Source organism: Prionailurus viverrinus, chromosome C1 (assembly GCF_022837055.1).
Source record: "Prionailurus viverrinus isolate Anna chromosome C1, UM_Priviv_1.0, whole genome shotgun sequence".
In the NCBI taxonomy this organism is placed as follows: Eukaryota; Metazoa; Chordata; class Mammalia; order Carnivora; family Felidae; genus Prionailurus; species Prionailurus viverrinus.
In genome coordinates, this window is record NC_062568.1 from 121,063,893 (window position 1) to 121,081,211 (window position 17,319).

Sequence of the window (17,319 nt, forward strand, 5' to 3'; positions counted from 1 at the left end):
AGTATTTTGTCTCCAGAGCCCACACTTCCTCCCCCAGTAGCAAATCACTATTGCCTTTGTTTAAGAGCTAAATGCTCTTCCCATATAAAATCTAACATGTATCTCTTCTAAAATTCATTATGGTGATGGCTGCACAATTCTGTGAATATACCGAAATCCATGGAGTTTTATATTTTCGATGACCCAATTGTATGGTTTGTGAATGATATCATAATAGGGCTATTAAAAAACATCTAATATGTCTAAGTCACAGGTGACCCCAATATCGTAACTGAGGAGCTCCCTGGCAGGACACAGGGAAGTCGGTACACTAAACGATAGTAAAAAGGAGATGCTTAAAGCATTATAACAACATTGAATCAGTGGAATTTGAGGTTGCTCTGTGGGCACTCAGTTTCAAGATGTCAGAATAAAGAAGTCAACAGGATATATACTTTTTCCTACTGCTTCGAAGGTGCCTAAGGACCTTGTATGGCTCTTGTCACAAAAGAAAGTTATTCAGTGGGGAAGCAGATGTCCAGGGTGTTAACTGAGGCTACAGAAAACTTGAGGCTGGAGTTCAGGAGCTAGGTGTTTGCATCTGTTGGAAGAAATTCCAACATTGCTGCAGGGTCTGAGAGCCTGACTCCCATAAGAGGAGGACACCCCCCAAAAAAGTTTCTAGGTCTATTGAACCAAAGGGACTACCTGCCTTCAGCAGTGCTACTGATGACCAGAAGTGACAGCAGGGCCTGGTTCTCACTGACCCTTTTATAAAACCACTGCCAGGGCAGCAGTGGCTAACCAGATCAGCAAACCATTTTTATGGCAGACAAACCACTTAGAAATGCCAACCCCCTTCTCTACCTACCCTCTGGGCACCAAGCGGCCACCCAAAAAAGAAGATACATACAAGCATGGGTAACTGGGCCCTTGACCGAGGGATGGTCGTGTTAGCCTGATAGGGAGGGAGAATTGCCAGTATTAGAAAGGAAACCGGAATTTAAGCTTTGCACTGGTTTTGCCATTGTAGTCACTGGAAGTCCATCGATTATACTTGGTGCAAAAGTAGAGAAAAGGGGCACAGAGGACACTCACTTTACTCACCTTTCAAAAGGGATGCTGCCAGAAATTGGGAAGTCTTTTTAGTTTTTTAGCACACATAGGAAATGAGAACAGGAGAAAGAGAAGGATAGAGACTTGAAAGTGTGAGGTGTTCCAGTTTGCTACACATCTTGTTCAACTCCCCCTAGTCTTTCCTCCTTGAAGACTGATCTGGTTCTGTGGTTGTAGTAGGGGTTGGGAGTCAATTCCTCTTTTGGCCCACCTAGAAAATGTTTATTTGGTAGCTGAGCAGATGAGTGAGTTAAGCTTAGAGGCAGACATCCTGGCCACCTCAGGTTCATCCCATTGTGGGCTGCATCCCCTGGTATGGCCCCATCAAAACCTTGGCCTCCTTGTGTTCTTTCAACATAAGATACTCCAGTTCCATGATATGGCTCAAGCCTCTAGGAATGGGGCCCTCAAGGACAGGAAATTTTCCTTACTGGTAGGGTTTGTCATCTCTGTGGGTAAAAGCAAGCAGAGAATAAAGCTAAAACATCTGTGTCTGGGGCTTACCTTTTCTCTTTAGTGTCACAGGGAGATGGTGGGATGTTAAAAAAAAAAGGGGGGGGGGGGTGGGGGGAGAATAGATCCACCAGGGCTTGGGCATTTTCTTGTTGCACTTTTTCCTTTGGCTCCTATGAGAATATTTATGACTTACTTAGGAAAGGGAGTTGAAGTACCTAGTTTAAAAAACAAAACAAAACAACACAAAACTTTCCTGGTTGCCTCTCTTTGTGCTTATTGAGCCTTTTCTTCCCCAGGCCTTACTCACCTTGCCCTCAGCCTATCCATGAAACTCAGTTTGAGTTGGTTATCCAGGAGCAGTGAATCCAGGCCACCACCCGGGTCCAGGAGGGAATGCCCACACCCTCCTCACCCAGCCTCTCTCCTAAAGAGATCAGGAGCTGAGGGCATATCAGAAAAACTCCCAGCTGCTTCTGCCCTTCAATAAGAGGACAGAGGAAGTTGTTTCTATACTTAAGAAGAAAGAAAACTTTTCATTCCAGTGCTATAAGAATTATGAGCAGATGAAGCCATGGCTCTGGCAAGGCTGGACCATTTTGGGAAACAAGATGCAAGCAAGGGAGTAATATACAAACAAAGTGTGGGTGTATTTGACAGGTTTGAGGCAAGCAGAAAGGAGGGTTTGGGTACTCTATAAAAAAACAGATATCTGAAATTCAAACTTCTTCTGATAAGGCCACAATGAAGAGATTTCCAGCAGGAAGCTGGCACCCAAATCGCCACAGGCTTGCAAGGTGATGTGCCAAGGTGAGGAGGCAGGGGAGGCAGGGCGGTGCCTCTCACAGGTCCATGTCTGGGCCTCCTGAGGATGTCTTCAGTGGCACGGAGTCAAATCCATCAGGAGTCCTCTGAAAGAGAGATGGTGACAGGAGCTGGCTGCTGCAGGGGGGCAAGTTTGCCGAACAAAGGAGAGAAAGGGAAAAGAGGTGACAGAAGGAACCCTTATGGAATTCCTGTTTCCAGCGGCTTTGTGGAAACAGATATAAGATTCCCTCTATTCTTCTTGGTCCTTTCAGTCAGTCAGAGGATGAGAAAAATCTTTAAAACCTCCTGCTTTGCATCTTTGCTGAATTCTAAAAGCCCAGAAAGACTCAGGGGTCCCAGGGTAAATTGTTCTCCTGTTGGTTAAACACACACACACACACACACACACACACACACACACACACACACACGATTTTTAAAAAGGCCAAGGGAGTCACCCTGATAGGTCAGTACAAAGGGAATGAGATTCTACAATCTAAACACCTACCCGCCCTCCTTCCCTCACCAACCTTCCAGTCCTCTCCTCTCTTCTTACCACCCTCCCCACCCACACCTGTTTGATGAACTGGTTCAGGGCAGCAGTGAGGTGTGCGTTCTAGCAGAGTGGGGCTGCAGAGGGCTGTGGCCCTGGAGGAGTTGCTTGGATGCTCTCTGCTGGCCCCACACCCAGCGACAGGGTTGTGGGTATTGCATTTATGAGCTTCAAACTCGCTCACCCAGCCACACGGACAGAGCCAACTCTCCCAGCTCCACAATGCTCAGTGGTGAGCAACCTAGACTTAGCTGTTGACTCAGCTCCCAAAGGACCAGGTCCAGACATAAGGGGACAGCACCCTCCACTGGTCAAAGGAGAGCCTCGCTTCTATCAGAAGTTGATCCTAGAGACCACTTCTTCCCCACCCTCAAAAATAAAAAAGGGGTGGGGGTGGGGGGAAATGATTCTTACAACGTAGATGGTTCAATACTCCTTCTGGAAGTTAAAAGGCCCAAACAGTTCATCAACTGGAGTGCATGTTGGGAGAGAAGGAGCCTGGTCAAGAGCAGCCTTGGACCCCATGGGAAATAATAAAGGTGTGGAAACACAGAAGGCAGAAGCCAGGATTTTGAGGGTGAAGGGACAGAACAGTAGGGAGGGTGGGGAGCAGAGTAGTGATCCCTGAACAGTGTGGGACCATTCAGTGTCCTAGGACTGGTGTCTTCTCCAGCCCTCCAGGCTGACCTCAGTGCACTGACGAGCCTCCCTACCTTGGAGGTAAATGATCTGATCTTTCCAAAGAGTGACTTCTTGCTGGTAAAAATGAGGTCATCCTCCACATCCTCGCCTTCCATGATGGCACAACTGTCGGCTGCTGGCAGGTCGCAGTCCTTGAGGGTGGCATTCATCACCAGCTTGGAGTACTTGTACTCCAGTCTATGAGACAGGGGATGGGAAAGATAAGACAACAAAATGTGGAATAAGGGAGGGAGGAGAGAGAGAGGCTGGGCTATAAACAGGTAACCATAGATAAGGAATCTGAAACAGCAAAATGGTGTGAGGGCTGGGCATATAGCTAAGGAATCTTGATTTCCAGTTCAGTGATCTTTTTTCCTTAAGTCTGGCTGTTTCTGTGTTCCCAAAGCTTAATAGAAATATTGGAATCGTAAATTTATTATTTTAATTGTTAATAATAACAACAGATTTAGGGTACTCTTTGCTTTTCTTTTGAGCATCTAATAGCCATTTATAGACTGCCGTGTGATACTGTCCGTGTTCAGGAGTCAGGATAACCAATACATATGTTGGATAAGTGGCTCAACCAGTCTCTGGCCAGAGTCACAGCATCTGTGGCCAACTCCAGAGGACAGCCCCATGAATTTAACCCTCAGATGTTCTCCTCCCACTTCAAAGATCCAACCCTGTCCATCCCCAAACTCCAATACCCCATCATGTACTTTTGATTCTTTTTCCAAAAGTAACAGGTCAAGACGGTGAGGAGGATGGCAGTACAGGTGCCAGCAGAGATGCCCACTTTCAGCCAGAAATCGATTGTTTTGCAGATGGTGACTCTCTGCTCAGGCAGGGAGATGCCGCCCGCGCATAGCTTTGGTTCTCGCCACACATAGGTAGTCTTCTGTTGGGGAGGAAAACAAGAAACTTAGAGGTCACATTCCCTTCTCTCATGGGACATCCCCAAGGAGAGAAACCCACCTGGATCCCAGCCACGCAGCTGCTGACAATAGCGTGGTAGTCAGCAGGGGAGCAGAGCGGACAAGCAGCCACACTCTCCCACAGGAAGTGGAAGTTACAGCCATCACAGGTCCCATCGGAGCATGTGCTGACAAAGCAGAAAAGAGACTTGAGCGCTCACTGGCTGGGTGGTGGGAGTCCTGTCATCTCATAGCTTGCCTGATCCATCCTCTCCTTGCCAAACTGTGAACCCCACCAGGACCCTTCCAACTAGTCCTTAACACAGGTCTTGCTCTCTGATCTCCCACCCTCCACCGGGCTCTCTACTCTCTGCCCATTTGTTTTGCTGACATTATCACAGCTAATGCCAGGTGTCTGAGCTCTAGCATGGCTACCCCAACCAACACTTCAGAGGCTCCTGTTCTCTCCGTGGACTTGTGACATTTTGCAAAAAGCCACTCTGATGCAGCTACCTGGGGGGTGGGTTTCAGGAATAGACTTCGGGTCATGGGTAGCTGTTATGTACTTTACTGTGATGTTTACAACAAGAAAAGTGGTCTTAACATTTTGACACCACTGCGGAGTCAAAATATCTTGCTTTGTTCCCCGTCTCCCTGAGTGGCTCTTATTTAGGAGCAACATTTCCCAAACCATGTTCCTCAAGACACTAGTGCCCCTCTGCCTGGGTGGCTCAGTCAGTTGAGCGTCCAACTTCAGCTCAGGTCGTGATCTTGGCAGTTTGTGGGTTTGAGCCCTGCATTGGGCTCTGTGCTGACAGCTCAGAGCCTGGAGCCTGCTTCAGATTCTGTGTTTCCCTCTCTCTACCCCTCCCCAACTCGCACTCTGTCTCTCTCTCAAAAATAAACAAACACTAAAAAATAAAAATAAAAAAATACACACAAAAGACACCAGTGCCCCTCAAAATGTTAGTTGGGGTTAGGTGGGGCAAAAAAAGGAGGTGGGGGAGGGGTGCGGTCATCAAACTGGTTCCAGAATTCTCGATTTAATGCACTCAGCTATTAAACTCAGAATTGGGTCTTTTATTTGTGGAGAGATTCTTAGGATTCCTTAAACCGTTACTCATCCTAATAATAGCGAGTACATATGCCAGACACCATGAGAAGTCCACAAGTTCACAACCACCCCCTGAGGGGACTTATTATTACCCTCATTTTACAGATAAGGAAAAAGAGGCCCAGAGAAGATAAGAAATGTATGCACAATAACATAGCTAGTAAGGGGAAGAGATGAATCAAATAATCACTTGGCTATGCCGCTGTCCCCATAATGGTATGGGAATGTGAGAGTCGCTTTGACTCATCCTTCTGCCCCATTCTTAACATCTGAAGATCGAGAATTTGGAGCCATGACTGTGTCCCCAAGAGCCAATGAATGGCTCTCAGACTGTTTTCTCTTTGGCTCTTGGGATGAAATGAGTCCAAAGAAGGGAGACCTTTTGTTACACCCCTTTACCTAGGCAGCGACAGACTTCCAGGGGCGGGTTTCAGTGGACTGCATCTGACACGGACGGTGGCTGATCTCCCAGAACTGCAGGACTGAGTCACATCACTGGACCTGCAGAGAAAGCCAACCCCCATAGGGGAACGAATCACTCACCTGTGCCATTGGAGAGTCCTTGACGTCAACATGGAACAGTTTCCTTGCTGGGGAAGTCAGGACTTGGGAGTGCACAGGCCTGGGGTTATACAGTGAGAGAGTGGGGATCGGGGAGATGTGGTCAAGGGGAAAGGCACTGGTCCAGGAAAGGTTAGCATATCCATAACACCGGAGTCTCCTAAGTCGGGAAGGGAAGTCAGCCACAGATAATCCCGTATTTCTCCCTGCCTCCAGGGCACATCTGCCCCAGTAATACCCCAGAAGCTGGGAATCAGTGGACTCCCAGCCTGTAGCTGTCACCGTTGGGTGGTTCTGCTAGACATCGGGTATGTTCTGGCTTGATAAGTAGGTGGCTGGAGAGAGGGATGCACCAGAAATTGTGGAGGGGCCTAGGTTTCCCTTGTACAGACTGGTCTCTCATCGTCACCTATAAAAGAAGATCACGTCCGGTATTCCCAAGGACTCCGGGTGGAAAAGTTCGGCTGGGGAGGTGATTCCATCCAGAGTCATATCTGTTGTCACCCCTGCCAAATTAGAGCTCCTAATTAGTTGTCACTAGTAGCATGAGCCGGCAACCACTTCAATTCTTTCAATACCTGTCAACATCCAACCTTCCTCCATCTCATCACACCCCAGAGTGGCTCATGAAAGGGTGAACCAAGGTTTGTCAGAAGCCCCAGGGGGCACGTGGCATCCCAGGATGGAATGGAAAACAAAGGTCAGGAGGTTGGGTCCCTCATCTGGGGCCTTTTCACCTCAGAGCCCGGTAGCCTCACTCTCTCTTACACATATACAAGCCCAAACAGGCTGCAGCGGCTGATTTACTCACCGATAAGTCGGTCAGCCAGGCTGACAGGCTGTGAGGACACTCCAGCCTTGTAGCCTGTCACCTCTGGGGGGATGATGACTGCCTGGCAGATGTAGGCGGTGATGGATTTGGAGAAACCCGACTCACCCTCAGGAATCCGGAGGTCAGTGACATTGTCGGCACACACGGACATTTTCTTACCCTGGGTTGGCAGACACAGAGAGGATGAAGTGGGGAGCAGTGAATGGTCATAGAACTCCCAAAAGGAAGGAGGGCACAGCTTTTTCACATCTGAAATTTCAGACTTCCGATGGTATGTTGCAGTGGAATGATTCATCCCAGATCTAATTATAAAACAGACTTTTTTTTTTTTTTATGCTAAAAATAAGGTCTAGGTGTCCTAGTTTCTGGAAGCCTGGCCCAGGGGTCGCAAGCCTTTTTGTTTCCTTGCAATCACGTGGGAACCTTGTATGAGTGGTGTCGTGATGGTGGCAAACAATCTGGAGCTCTAATCTACCAGCCCACCTTACCCTGGCCAGTTTTCTAGATAGCTGCTGAAATATATGACTGGTTTCCTGAAATTTTTGAACATTCCCTCTCTGTGTCTCCCTTAGTGCTCTGATTCCACTGTGCTTGTCTTGGGAGCACTTTCCAGACAGAGATTCCCAGCAGTTGAAACAGACCCCATAAGTAACTGCCTCCCTGCCTTGAGGTAGGACATCTGGGAAATAATTAGAACCTATTCCATTTTAAAAAATGTATCAAGAGAAGAAAGTTTGTGTTTATATAGAGAACATGCCAAGAAATAAACATTCCATAACAACTCTCACTGTAGAGAACTCTGGAAGATGGTAGGCATAAGACTCCTTCCTCCTGGAGATTTTATAGTAGAGGAAATACTGAGATATTGTTCTTGAAAAAATGTTAAATTTGTGGAATATCAATATATAACTTGTCTGCTAATATAAAATCATTTGTGGGGCGCCTGGGTGGCTCAGTCGGTTAGGCATCTGACTTTGGCTCAGCTCATGATCTAACAGTTCATGGGTTCGAGTCCCGCATTGGGCTCTGTGCTGACAGCTCAGAGCCGGGAGGCTGTTTCAGATTTTGTGTCGCCCTCTCTCTCTCTGCCCCTCCCCTGCTCACACTCTGTCTCTCTCTCTCAAAAATAAACATGTAAAAAAATTAAAATCATCTTTTCAATATTTTTTAAAAAAAATTATATTTATTTATTTTGAGAGAGAGACAATGAGAGCTTGAGTTGGGGAGCAGCAGAGGAAGGTGGGGGGAGAGAGAGAGAGACAGAGAGAGAGAGAGAGAGAGAGAGACAGAAAGAGAGAGAGACAGAGAGAATATCCTAAGTAGGCTCCACGCCCAGCATGGAGCCCAACGTGGGGCTCGATCTCACGACTGTGAGATCATGACTTGAGCCAAAATCAAGAGTTGGATACTAAACTGACTGAGCAACCCAGGTGCCCCTGCACCCCTAAGTTTATTGCAGCATGATTTACAATAGCCAAATTATTGAAGCAGCCCAAGTGTCCATCGATATATTAATGGATAAAGAAGATGTGGTATATACACACAATGGAATATTGTTTGGCCATAAAAAAGAATGAAATTTTGCCTTTTGCCACAACATGGTTGGAGCTAGAGAGTATAATGCTAAATGAAATAAGTCAGACAGAGAAAGATGAATAGCCATGATTTCACTCATATGTGGAATTTAAGAAACAAAGGAAATGAACAAAGAGGGGAAAAAGAGAGAGAGAGGCAAACCAAGAAACAGACTCTTAACTATAAAGAACAAACTGGTGTTTTATCAGAGAGGAGGTGGGTGGGGGGATGGGGTAAATAGGTGATGGGGATTAAGGAGCACACTTATCACGATGAGCACAGGGTGATATATGGAAGTGTTGAATCACTGTATTATATAGCTGACACTAATATAACACTGTATTTTAACTATACCAGGATTAAAATTTTAAACTTAATAAAATTTTTTCTGGGGCGCCTGGGTGGCTCAGTCGGTTGAGTATCCAACTTTGGCTCAGGTCATGATCTCACGGTTTGTGAGATCAAGCCCCGCATTGGGCTCTGTGCTGACAGCTCGGAGCCTGGAGTCTGCTTCACATTCTGTGTCTCCCTCCCTCTCTGCCCCTCCCCTGCTTGCACTCTGTCTCTCTGTCTCTGTGCCTCTCTGCCTCTCTCTCTCTCTCAAAATAAATAAACATTAAAAAATTAAAATAAATAGAACTTAATAAAACTTTTAAAAATGTAAGTGTATTAAGCATTTACAATGTAGGATTTTCAATATTCTAAGTTTTGTTAAAAATGAAGCAATGTCAGTTGCTAAATCTGGTGGTTCTTAGTTTATTTTTTAGAGTGTAAGAAATAAGGAACATGAGAACAGAAAGAAATCTGTACCTTATGGTAAAACAAAGAGTTATTTTGTCTTTGAAGTGCCAGTCTGTCGTGTGACAGTACACAGTAAGCATTTCTGAAAAGATAAAAGGAGCAAAGAAAAGAAGGCAATCTCTCCAAACTCCACATCTTCATCGCCCTTCCAGCTCACTGAATGAAACTTTTACTACATGGTCTTCCTTTAATCAGTCTCAATTCCTGAGTTATCACTAACTCACTGTGGAAGCTTCATTTTAACTTCTTCAAAGACTTTGAAAGACAAGATAGAGACATGTATCTCGAACTTTCCATAGATTAGTTCTTTCCTTCCTTCCTTCCTTCCTTCCTTCCTTCCTTCCTTCCTTTCTTCCTTCCTTCCTTCCTTTCTTCCTTTCTTTTAATAAGACATAATTGCCATAGAATATTGATTAGTTTATTTCTTGGCCTGTTGTCTGCATAAACACAAGTCAAAATTTTTTTGCACGCTACAGAAGGTAGTAAAAGCTGTGCTGTGTAAAGGCCTCACTGCCTCACAGGGTCACAGACTAAAGGCTCAAGATGCTCTCTATTTTGTAACAATTGAAACTAATAACTCTCCAACTATGAATCCTGCCTTGTTTGTGATTTAGTTAAGTGCAGTAGTGGTGTGATTGCCCTTTAATTTCTGCCTTTGAATTTTTGACCCAAAATATTTGCAGCAGCATGAAATGGCTGAACATAACATTCTTTTAATATCCTGTAAAGCCTTTCACATTACTTTCTTTTATACTGTCAGCAAAGGTTCACAGGGATGAACTACAAACAGTTTATTTTATCCAGCCTTTAAATTTTTTTTTCAACGTTTATTTTATTTTTTTTGAGACAGAGAGAGACAGAGCATGAACGGGGGAGGGGCAGAGAGAGAGGGAGACACAGAATCGGAAACAGGCTCCAGGCTCTGAGCCATCAGCCCAGAGCCTGACGCGGGGCTCCAACTCACGGACCGCGAGATCGTGACTTGGCTGAAGTCGGACGCTTAACCGACTGCGCCACCCAGGCGCCCCTATCCAGCCTTTAGAAAACAAATAACAGGGAAGCCTCTGGCACTGTTAGTGGGAATGCAAACTGGCGCAGCCACTCTGGAGAATAGTATGGAGGTTCCTCAAGAAACTAAAAGTAGAACTATCCTATGACCCAGCAATTGCACTGTTAGGTATTTATCCAAAGGATAAAAAATACAAACTATTGACAATTCAGCAGCATTATCAACAATAGCCAAACTGTGGCGAGAACCCAAATGTCCATCGATTGACAAATGAATAAAAATGTGGTATATATATACAATGGAATATTACTCAGCCATCAAAAAGAATGAAATCTTGCCATTTGCAGTGATGTGGATGGAGCTAGAATGTATCATGCTAAGCAAAATAAGTCAATCAGAGAAAGACTAATACCATGTGATTTCACCATATGATGGAATTTAAGAAACAAAACAGATGAACGTATGGGAAGGGGAGGGAAGACAAGAGAGGGAAACAAACCATAAGGGATTTAAAAAAAATTTTTTTTTTACATTTTATTTACTTTTGACAGAGAGAGACAGAGCACAAGTGGGGGAGGGACAGAGAGACACAGAGACACAAAATCTGAAGTAGGCTCCAGGCTCCATGCTCCATGCTCCAAGCTGTCAGCACAGAGCCTGACGGGGGCTCAAACTCACAAACCATGAGATCATGACCTGAGCCAAAACTGGATGCTCAACGGACTGAGCCCACCCAGGCACCCCTGTAAGGGATTTTTTATTTTTATTTTATTTTATTTTTTAATTCTTTTCTTTTTTTAGTTTTTTTAACATTTATTTCTGAGAGAGCACGAGGAGGGAGGGGCAGAGAGAGAGGGAGATACAGAATCTGAAGCAGTCTCTAGGCTCTGAGCTGTCAGCACAGAGCCCAATGTGGGGCTCAAACTCACGAACTGTGAGATCATGACCTGAGCTCAAGTCGGTCGCTTAACCGACTGAGCCACCCAGGCGCCCCTGTAAGGGATATTTTAAATGATAGAGAACAAACTATGGGTTGACAGCTGGAGGTAGGTGGGGGATGGGCCATATGGGTGATGGGTACTAAGGAGGGCACTTGTGATGAGCACTGGGTGTTGTATGTAAATGATGAATCACTGAATTCTACTCATGAAATTAATGTTGCACTGTATGTTAACTAACTAAAATTTAAATTTAAAAAAAGGGGGGGGAAGAAAACAAATAACAAGTTCCATGATTAGTGAAGACTGCTTTTTAAAGGGAACAGAATCTTCCTTCTGCATTGTTTTTACATATTCATTTTGAAAGAATAAAAGTCAGGTAGGAGTAAACGGACATCTTATCTTGAACACCTTTATTTTCCTAAATGTTTATAAACCAAACATCTGATTTTATAGGAAAAGGTCCTGAGGGAGAATAATAATCACTTAGAAACCTTTCAGTTTCCTAAACCGCCTGATGCCTGTTTTTTTTTTTTGGCTTTGCTCCTGTGTCATCTCTGGCTCTGACCCACTGGTGTCCTCTTTCAATATGATGCCATCAGCTCGCGTACACCTTACCTGGTTTCCACACAGACTGAGGGTAAAGTGATGGAAGTATTTCAGCCCTTTGGAAGTGAAGCTTGGCCCTCCAGCCAGAGAGACGGTTTTTGCCAAAGCCAGGAAGTTGTAGTCCAAAACCCTGGTCGGAGTGCTGATCGAGAAGGTGCAGTCATTGTAGCACAGAGAGTGGATCTGAGGGGAAAGGGTCCGTCAGGCCCGCTGCGTGGACAGCACTTGGAGGAGACTGTAGTGGAGAGGGGTGGCTATCATCCCCAGCCTGGTTGAGCCCAGGGGTGAAAGAAGCGGACGTACAGATTGAGTGGACATTAAAACAAGGCAAATGGGCTAGTGGGGGTCATGTGCATCTCACAGTTCAATTATTAGCACATATATGATGTACAAACGCAAATCTACTGTTTTCCAGTAAGGAATTCGGTCAGATTTTTATAGCCTTCTCCCTCAGCCTGGATATAGAACTCTCTCAATACACAAGGTAGCCCGTCTTGCTTTTAAGCAGAAGACAAGAATTGCTAACTGGAAGAAGGGTGTTCAAGATGGCAGAGGAGGAAATAGAAGCCTTGCTCCCTCCCCATTTAAAACTCACTGAACCCTGCCTCCTCTCTCCCAGGTTCTCTGCAGGACACTGAGCTTCAAAAGTGGACTTATTTCCCATAACCACCCCCCGCCTTGCTCTGTTTTAGGGTCCCCGTTCAGCAGCAGCCACATGCAACTGCCACTCCCTCCCACAACGGCAGAGGGAGCCTCAGGGGAGGAAGTTAGTGGCAAAAGTCTAGGGTGCCCAAAAGAGGTTGTCTGGGATCTGCAGAATTGTGGCTTTTTACTGCACAGCTAAACTGAGCAGCATTCATGGGCTGCATAAACAATGCCTTACAGATGTTTGTGTGTTTGTGTGGTTGTGATCAATGAAATACAAATTCATTTAAAAGCATTAATGAACACCTAAGAGCTTTCTGTCACAGAACTTTCTTAGCTTTAGAAAGTACATGGGGGCAACAGCACTGCTTTTCTACTTTAGAAGAAATCTCTAGGATAAAAGAGAGCAATGCCAATTAACTGCATGTCCCAGCAAAGGTGGGTTGCCTTCCCAAAGGACTCAGGGCAAATACCCATGACAATTGTCTGGATTGAAGTAGGCTGAATGTGAACCTGAGCTCCTATTCCTTTCCTTTAAGTCTCTGCAGAGATTCCAAATAACCCTCTGGACCAGACAGTCACAGATCTCCCTAACCCATCTCTTGAAGATGAGACTTGTCCTTGACTGAGGCCTAGACCCTGAAAACCAATGTCTACAGCTAAGAACTTGCCGTCCATGGTCACAGCCTGGGTGGGTGTCCTCAAGGACTTAACCTGGGAGTAAGCTACAGGGAATGCTTGGGTATCAGCCCCTCAAAAATCCCACCCAGGTCCTGGAACCCTCTGAGGTGGTTCATCCAGAGGGCCAAGGTTAGGATGCATGACACATTGCTGGCACCTTGTTGCTCTTGGTCCCTGGACCACAGGGCATGCAGGCCTGGATGCCATAAGGCTGGTGGGCTTTCAGGATTGTGTTAGGGGGGCAGGAGTGGCAGGTTCCTGAATCCCGATCAATGTAGTAGCCAGCAGGACAAGCGGTGCAGGAGGAGCCCATGTCAGAGGCTTCCAGGGCACAGGGACGGCAGTAGGAGGCCACCCCATCCATGACGTTGGTGACATTGATGGAGTAGATCTTGGCGACGTCATTGGTATACTTCCTGCCCTGGAAACAAGAGGAAAGAGGGCAGAGGCCTGAGACACCAGCAGCAATTGAGTTCTCTAGAAATAGCAAATTACTACTTAACCCTCTTTTACCCTGTAATACTTGAGAAAAGTCTTGGAAGGATCCTTTTTTTTTTTTTTCTCACTAAATAGTAGCTCTTTATGTACATTTTGTGTCACATTAAACCAAGACTAACCCACTCGAAATGTTGTATAAAAATATTAAGTGCCATGGGGGAAATATGCAGTAGATAATGATATATGAAAAAAAGCAGGTCTGTTCCTTGTGAAAGGGGAAAAAAGTATTAGTACTTAGAGTGTCATCTTCCCTGGAAGTCATTTGGACAAGGCTGGGTGCTTCTCAGGGGCTGGAGTAGGCAGTTCCCTGCTGGACTCCTTAAGATCCTTCTAACCCTTGGATTCTGAACCTCACACTCATACTTAAGCTAATGCCAGGGATCATCCTGACTCAGAGGTGTCTCCTGGGAGCCAGGGGTCTGCGGAAGGGGAGGAGCTTACTGTCTCATGAAAAGTAGTCCTCTGGAAGGCCCAGGTGAAGCTCATAGTAGCATTCTCCTCGATGATATAGGTGTAGGATTGTTTGCCCTTGGAACCTTTCCATGTCTCTACGGGAGTGTTGGTCCTAGAATTCACACCCTGAACCCAAGACAGACAAGTGAAGACAGTACAATTGCTGGGTGGCTGGTGAGGGGCAGGGTGCCCATGCTGCTGCCATCCCAGGGCCCATTACAGTTGGTCAGACCCATGTTAAACGTTAAGTTCCTGATGGACAGTCCAGGCCCTTCCTCTGTGAAGTCGCTATAAGCAGGTTGTCAGTTATGTTCATGTGCCAATGGGGCGGGGGGGGCAACCCTCCCCATAGTCCCTGGAAACCCCATAGCAGACAAGGAAAGGGAAACATACCACCATGAAGTAGAGCTCACAGTTCACAGAACAGATGGTCTCAAAGACAAATGTGATCCTGGCCACCTCTTTATTCTCTGTGTCTGCCATCACTGACTGTGGAGGTCTATGGTGCAGAAATTAAAAGTCAATTCCAGAGGTCAGGCAATGCTTATTGAAGAGCCCAGACAGCAGCAAAGGGTCTGCTGGGGGGACAGGATTAAGTTCTGAGTATGTTGGAAACAGCATGGATTAAGTCCAATTCTGCCACCTAGCTATGTGACCTTGTCCTAGCCAAATTGTAGTTTTCTCATCTGTAGAATGAAGGTGATAATATCTTTCTTATTTACCTTCCATCATTGTGGTGAGATCCAAAGGCATACCAGATGTACGAGTGCTTAGTAAAATGCTATATAACCTCACTAGCAGAGTGGGGTCCCCAGACCAGCAGCATCACCCTAACCCGAGCTTATTAGATGCACAGAACCTCAGGCCTCTCCCCAGACCCACTGAATCAGAATCTGCACACTAACAGGATTCCTAGGTGATGCATAAGCACATTAAGGTTTGAGAAGCTCCACCATCATAAGATGTAAATTACCTACATTCACTTAGCAGCTCATTCTCTGGGGTGGTGGGAGCTTTTCCTGGGTCAAATGAGCAGATATTTCAATTTATCATCTCTTCAAGCCAAGTTTTTAGTCTGGTCCTTCTTTTGGGAAAGAGATCCATGCCCAAGGGGGCAGATAAGGGGTGGTGGTGAGTGGGTGATTTGAGGAAGGACTTTACCATAGCAATCAGATTTTAAAATTGATACGTACTTTTAGGAATGTTATCCCCCCAAAAAGCCTAAAAATGTTGCTCACCTTGCAAATGGGATATAACTGCTCATCTCTGAGTAGTGTAAATTAAGGGAAAGGAAATGAATACCTTTTGAGCAACCACTGTGGGCTGAGCACTGTGCCAGGGATGGAAAGGAGGGGGTTTGAAGAAGGTAGTGGAGAAGACAGACTGGAAATAAGGAACCTCTTCAGTGGTCCCCCCCCCCCCATCCTGAAAGCACATATGGGTACAAGAATTCACTTTGGCTTTGGAAATCCTTTTATGGCTTTTCTTTTGGCTTTGGCCATTTGCTCGTATTCTAAGTACCATCAGTCCCAGCTCCTGTCTATACAGTTGTGCCAACCACTGGGCTGGAAGAATCATCTCAACCTGAGTTAGTCCAAAGTCACAGAATGTGACTTGTTTTACAGATGAGGAGTCTGAAGCCTATAGGGGGAGCATGGTGACTTTTCCAAGTTCACAAAGCCAATAATTGGCAAAGTTCAAGTGTCCTGTCTTCAGCCTATTATTCTTTCCACTCTACCACACTGCCTGTAGTATTTTTTTTTTTTAATGGCAAACAAATTGCTTAATGTCCTAGGTCTTCTTGGGATATGGGGATCAATATGACAGTGAGAACAATCAATCTCAGTCTTCTTACCCCAAATAAAGATGAAATGTCTATGGGTATTTCTGGCTCTCCTTTTTAAAAGGGTTTTTGGTTTTTTGATTTGTTTTGTTTTGTTTGTTTTTGGTAACATTTTATCTAGATGCCGTGAGGAGGACAAATTTATTTTTATTTATTTTGAGAGAGAGAGTGTGTGTGCGCACATGTGCGGTGGGGGAGGGCAGAGAGAGAGAGGAAAGAGCACCCCAACCAGGCTCTTCTCTGACAGCACAGAGCCCCATGTGGTGCCTGAACCCACCAACCATGAGATCATGACCTGAGCCGAAACCAAGAGTTGGATGCTTAACCAACTGAGCCATCCAGGCGCCCCCAGGAGGAAGAATTTGAGTAGCATGTGGCCAATAGATGACAGAAGCCAGATGAGAGGGAGCACGACCAGTAGGTCCGCCAGCATGGGCAGCAACTAAGAAGCCATATTAGCATTCAGATTATCTTTGTCAGACCATTACCATTGCTCTCCTCTATTCTGAACTCATACTTCTGCATGCCAGAAGCCCTCTCCTCTACAACCTTCTAAGCTATGTGGGACTTGATTGTGGCCAAGGTGGTGTGGGATTCCCCTGGGTTTTGTATTCCTCACCTGAATCCTGGCACAACCAGAGTGAGAATCATGAAGTCATTGTCTGAAGCTCCAACTGCTGTATAAATGTGATCACCAGCCACCTCCCAGCCTGGAAAAAGAGAGGGGAGAGTTAACACCCCAGTGGTCTCAGATGAAGGGCAAGCGTACATCCAGATGACATGCTGAGAGAACACTGTCCTTTGAGGCATCCAGAACCACTAACCCAACCAAGTCATGTTATTTATCCTGCTACTTGGGTCAAAGCCTCTGAAACTCTCAGAGCAAGCTCTTTGGAGTGTGCACTTTGCTTCTAGTTCTGGCTTTGTCTCTAAAACTAAGTTTTGGAGGATGAATGTCCGCAAGGAGTGGAACTTTAGAGAGAATGCATGGCATGATTAGCTCATTTCGTTGTAGACATTACTATTATGAAGAAATGTGAAGTGGAGGAGCCCCTGTAGGGTGAGCAGGGAGCCGGCAGCTCACAGTAAGTGGGGACGCACTTACCGGTCATGCCCTTGTACTCAAAGTTGATCCCACTGAGAACGGTGGTTTCCATGTTTGAAGGCAACGTGTTCCACCATTTGTATTCGAATCCCACAGCAGGCTCAGTCCCGGCTGGGCAGTGGGTGCAATCTGGGGTAACCACAAGATCCACA

The 17,319-nt window shown here is 45.8% G+C and overlaps 1 protein-coding gene and 1 long non-coding RNA gene across 6 annotated transcripts in view; one reads left to right on the forward strand and one right to left on the reverse strand.

The window, feature by feature from the left end:
* LOC125172106 (uncharacterized) overlaps positions 1 to 17,319 on the forward strand; it is a 64,880-nt gene that overhangs the window by 5,216 nt on the left and 42,345 nt on the right. The gene's annotated exons all lie outside the window — the stretch shown is intronic.
* ELAPOR1 (endosome-lysosome associated apoptosis and autophagy regulator 1) overlaps positions 2,175 to 17,319 on the reverse strand; it is a 72,692-nt gene continuing 57,547 nt past the window's right edge. For 2 of the 4 annotated variants that reach the window (XM_047869615.1, XM_047869616.1), the window contains exons 11-24: positions 17,168 to 17,296; positions 16,682 to 16,772; positions 14,613 to 14,718; positions 14,208 to 14,345; positions 13,426 to 13,689; positions 11,952 to 12,125; positions 6,990 to 7,170; positions 6,588 to 6,684; positions 6,017 to 6,118; positions 4,565 to 4,691; positions 4,309 to 4,487; positions 3,622 to 3,787; positions 3,323 to 3,378; positions 2,175 to 2,490 (exon numbers count right to left, since the gene is read on the reverse strand). In XM_047869615.1, the coding sequence (XP_047725571.1) occupies positions 2,391 to 2,490; positions 3,323 to 3,378; positions 3,622 to 3,787; positions 4,309 to 4,487; positions 4,565 to 4,691; positions 6,017 to 6,118; positions 6,588 to 6,684; positions 6,990 to 7,170; positions 11,952 to 12,125; positions 13,426 to 13,689; positions 14,208 to 14,345; positions 14,613 to 14,718; positions 16,682 to 16,772; positions 17,168 to 17,296 (1,910 nt within the window). In that variant the 3' untranslated portion in view covers positions 2,175 to 2,390. The remainder of the gene's footprint in view (positions 2,491 to 3,322; positions 3,379 to 3,621; positions 3,788 to 4,308; positions 4,488 to 4,564; positions 4,692 to 6,016; positions 6,119 to 6,587; positions 6,685 to 6,989; positions 7,171 to 11,951; positions 12,126 to 13,425; positions 13,690 to 14,207; positions 14,346 to 14,612; positions 14,719 to 16,681; positions 16,773 to 17,167; positions 17,297 to 17,319) is intronic. The other 2 variants (XM_047869617.1, XM_047869618.1) reach the window with 2 other exon arrangements.